This window comes from Cotesia glomerata, unplaced genomic scaffold (assembly GCF_020080835.1).
Source record: "Cotesia glomerata isolate CgM1 unplaced genomic scaffold, MPM_Cglom_v2.3 scaffold_739, whole genome shotgun sequence".
NCBI lineage: Eukaryota > Metazoa > Arthropoda > Insecta > Hymenoptera > Braconidae > Cotesia > Cotesia glomerata.
In genome coordinates this window covers 1,231-3,273 of record NW_025404390.1, presented here as the reverse complement: position 1 = coordinate 3,273, position 2,043 = coordinate 1,231, and the positions used below count along the sequence as shown (strand labels likewise).

The window sequence follows — 2,043 nt, the reverse complement described above, 5'->3', positions numbered from 1 at the left end:
CGTCATATGCAAGAGTATATACAGGATGCTCTGACTTTCGTGCGCGAATATGGGCGACCGTGTTTATTTATCACGTTCACATGTAATCCAAAATGGCCAGAGATTACATCTTTGCTGTTGCCTGGCCAAAATGCAATACATCGTCATGACATTACAGCACGTGTGTTTAGACAAAAGCTGAAGTCATTAATAAATTTTATTACTAAATCACATGTATTCGGTCCCACACGTTGCTGGCTGTATTCGGTTGAGTGGCAAAAGCGAGGATTACCTCATGCCCACATTTTGGTTTGGTTAATCGACAAAATCCGTCCTGAAGAAATAGATAATATAATTTCTGCAGAAATTCCCGATCCGTCTACTGATCAATTGCTGTTTGATATTGTTACAGCAAACATGATTCATGGCCCATGCGGTACTTTTAATCGTTCATCGCCTTGCATGTCAGATGGAAAATGTACAAAAAATTTCCCTAAAGATTTCACTAACGATACAATCACAAATGTCGACGGATATCCAATATATCGTCGAAGGAATCCAGATAATGGCGGACAATCATTTATTAAAAACATCAGCAACACAGACATTGATATTGACAATCGTTGGGTCGTGCCATATTCGCCCCTGCTGAGCAAAACATACAATGCTCATATTAATGTTGAGTTCTGCAGTTCTGTGAAGAGCATCAAATACATTTGCAAGTATGTCCATAAAGGCAGTGACATGGCGGTGTTTAGAGTGGAAAATACCAATGTGAATGCTCCTCCAGTAAATAAAAACGATGAAATAACGCTCTACCAAATAGGTCGGTACATCAGCTCCAATGAAGCTGTTTGGCGTATCTTTGGTTTTCCAATTCATGAACGGGATCCAGCAGTTGTTCAGTTAGCCGTTCATCTTGAAAATGGTCAGCGTGTATATTTCACGAACGAGACAGCGATTGATCGTGCTATAAATCCACCAAAAACTACACTCACTGAATTTTTTGAATTGTGTAATCGTGCGGATGATTTTGGTGCCTTTGCACGTACTTTACTCTATTCACAAGTACCACGCTATTTCACATGGGCTCAAACAAAACAATGGATACCCCGCAAGCAAGGCTCACCAGTTGATGCATGCCCCAATTTATTCAAATCAAACGCCTTGGGGCGAGTATTTACAGTGAATCCAAGACAGACTGAGTGCTTTTATCTTCGACTATTGTTGGTTAATGTTACTGGCCCATTGTCATTTCAAGATATACGTAAAGTGAATGGGCAACAGTATACAACGTATAAAGATGCATGCCTTGCACTCGGCTTGCTAGAAGATGACAATCAGTGGGAATGTATGCTTGCTGAAGCAGCATTGAACTGTACAGCAATAAAAATTTGTCTACTATTCGCTATAGTGTTTACTACATGTTTTCCAGCCCGAGCAGAGATATTGTGGAGATATATATATATATACTAGCTGACCCGGCAAACGTTGTTTTGCCATGTGAATAATCTACCTTATTGGAAGTGCGATGTGGAATATGAGTGAAAAAGGCCTGGAGCGCTGTGAACGATGAGGGAATGTTAAGTTTAAAAATAACAAAACACCAAACATTAATTGTTTTAATTTATTAAAAGTACTAATTATTTATATAATTACTTAATTAAATTATATTAATCTCTTATCAAATGTTGCAGTGTGAACAATATTTTTGTTAGCCCGTCTTTAGCTAATACAAACAAAACTTGATGGTTTACCCACCTCGAGAGCATGCAACGTATACTTGTCCGTGTGAAAAACATGGTGTGCTTCAAATCTAAGCCACAAACAGCCATTGTTTGGCCTTGGGATTTATTAATAGCCATTGCAAATGCCAATCTGATCTGAAATTGAAGCCGCTTGTTCGAATTTTTGAACTGAATTTTTCGATTTCTCATTTAATTAACACGGAAAAAAAATTTCTAGAAAGCTTGGATTTTTATTTATCTCGATTGAATCAACTTCATCGAACGAACAATCAATATTGTTACAGGTGAAATTGAACGCTGAATGAAAAAGGTCTCT

The 2,043-nt window shown here is 38.0% G+C and overlaps 1 protein-coding gene across 1 annotated transcript; it reads left to right on the top strand.

Annotated features, from left to right (window-relative positions):
- Positions 1-396: 396 nt before the first annotated feature.
- Positions 397-1,357, top strand: LOC123274784 (the record flags this gene model as incomplete). The annotated part of the gene is made up of 1 exon (XM_044742506.1): positions 397-1,357. A coding segment is annotated over exon 1 (961 nt), but the record flags the coding sequence as incomplete, so codon positions are not given.
- Between the last annotated feature and the right edge of the window lie 686 nt (positions 1,358-2,043).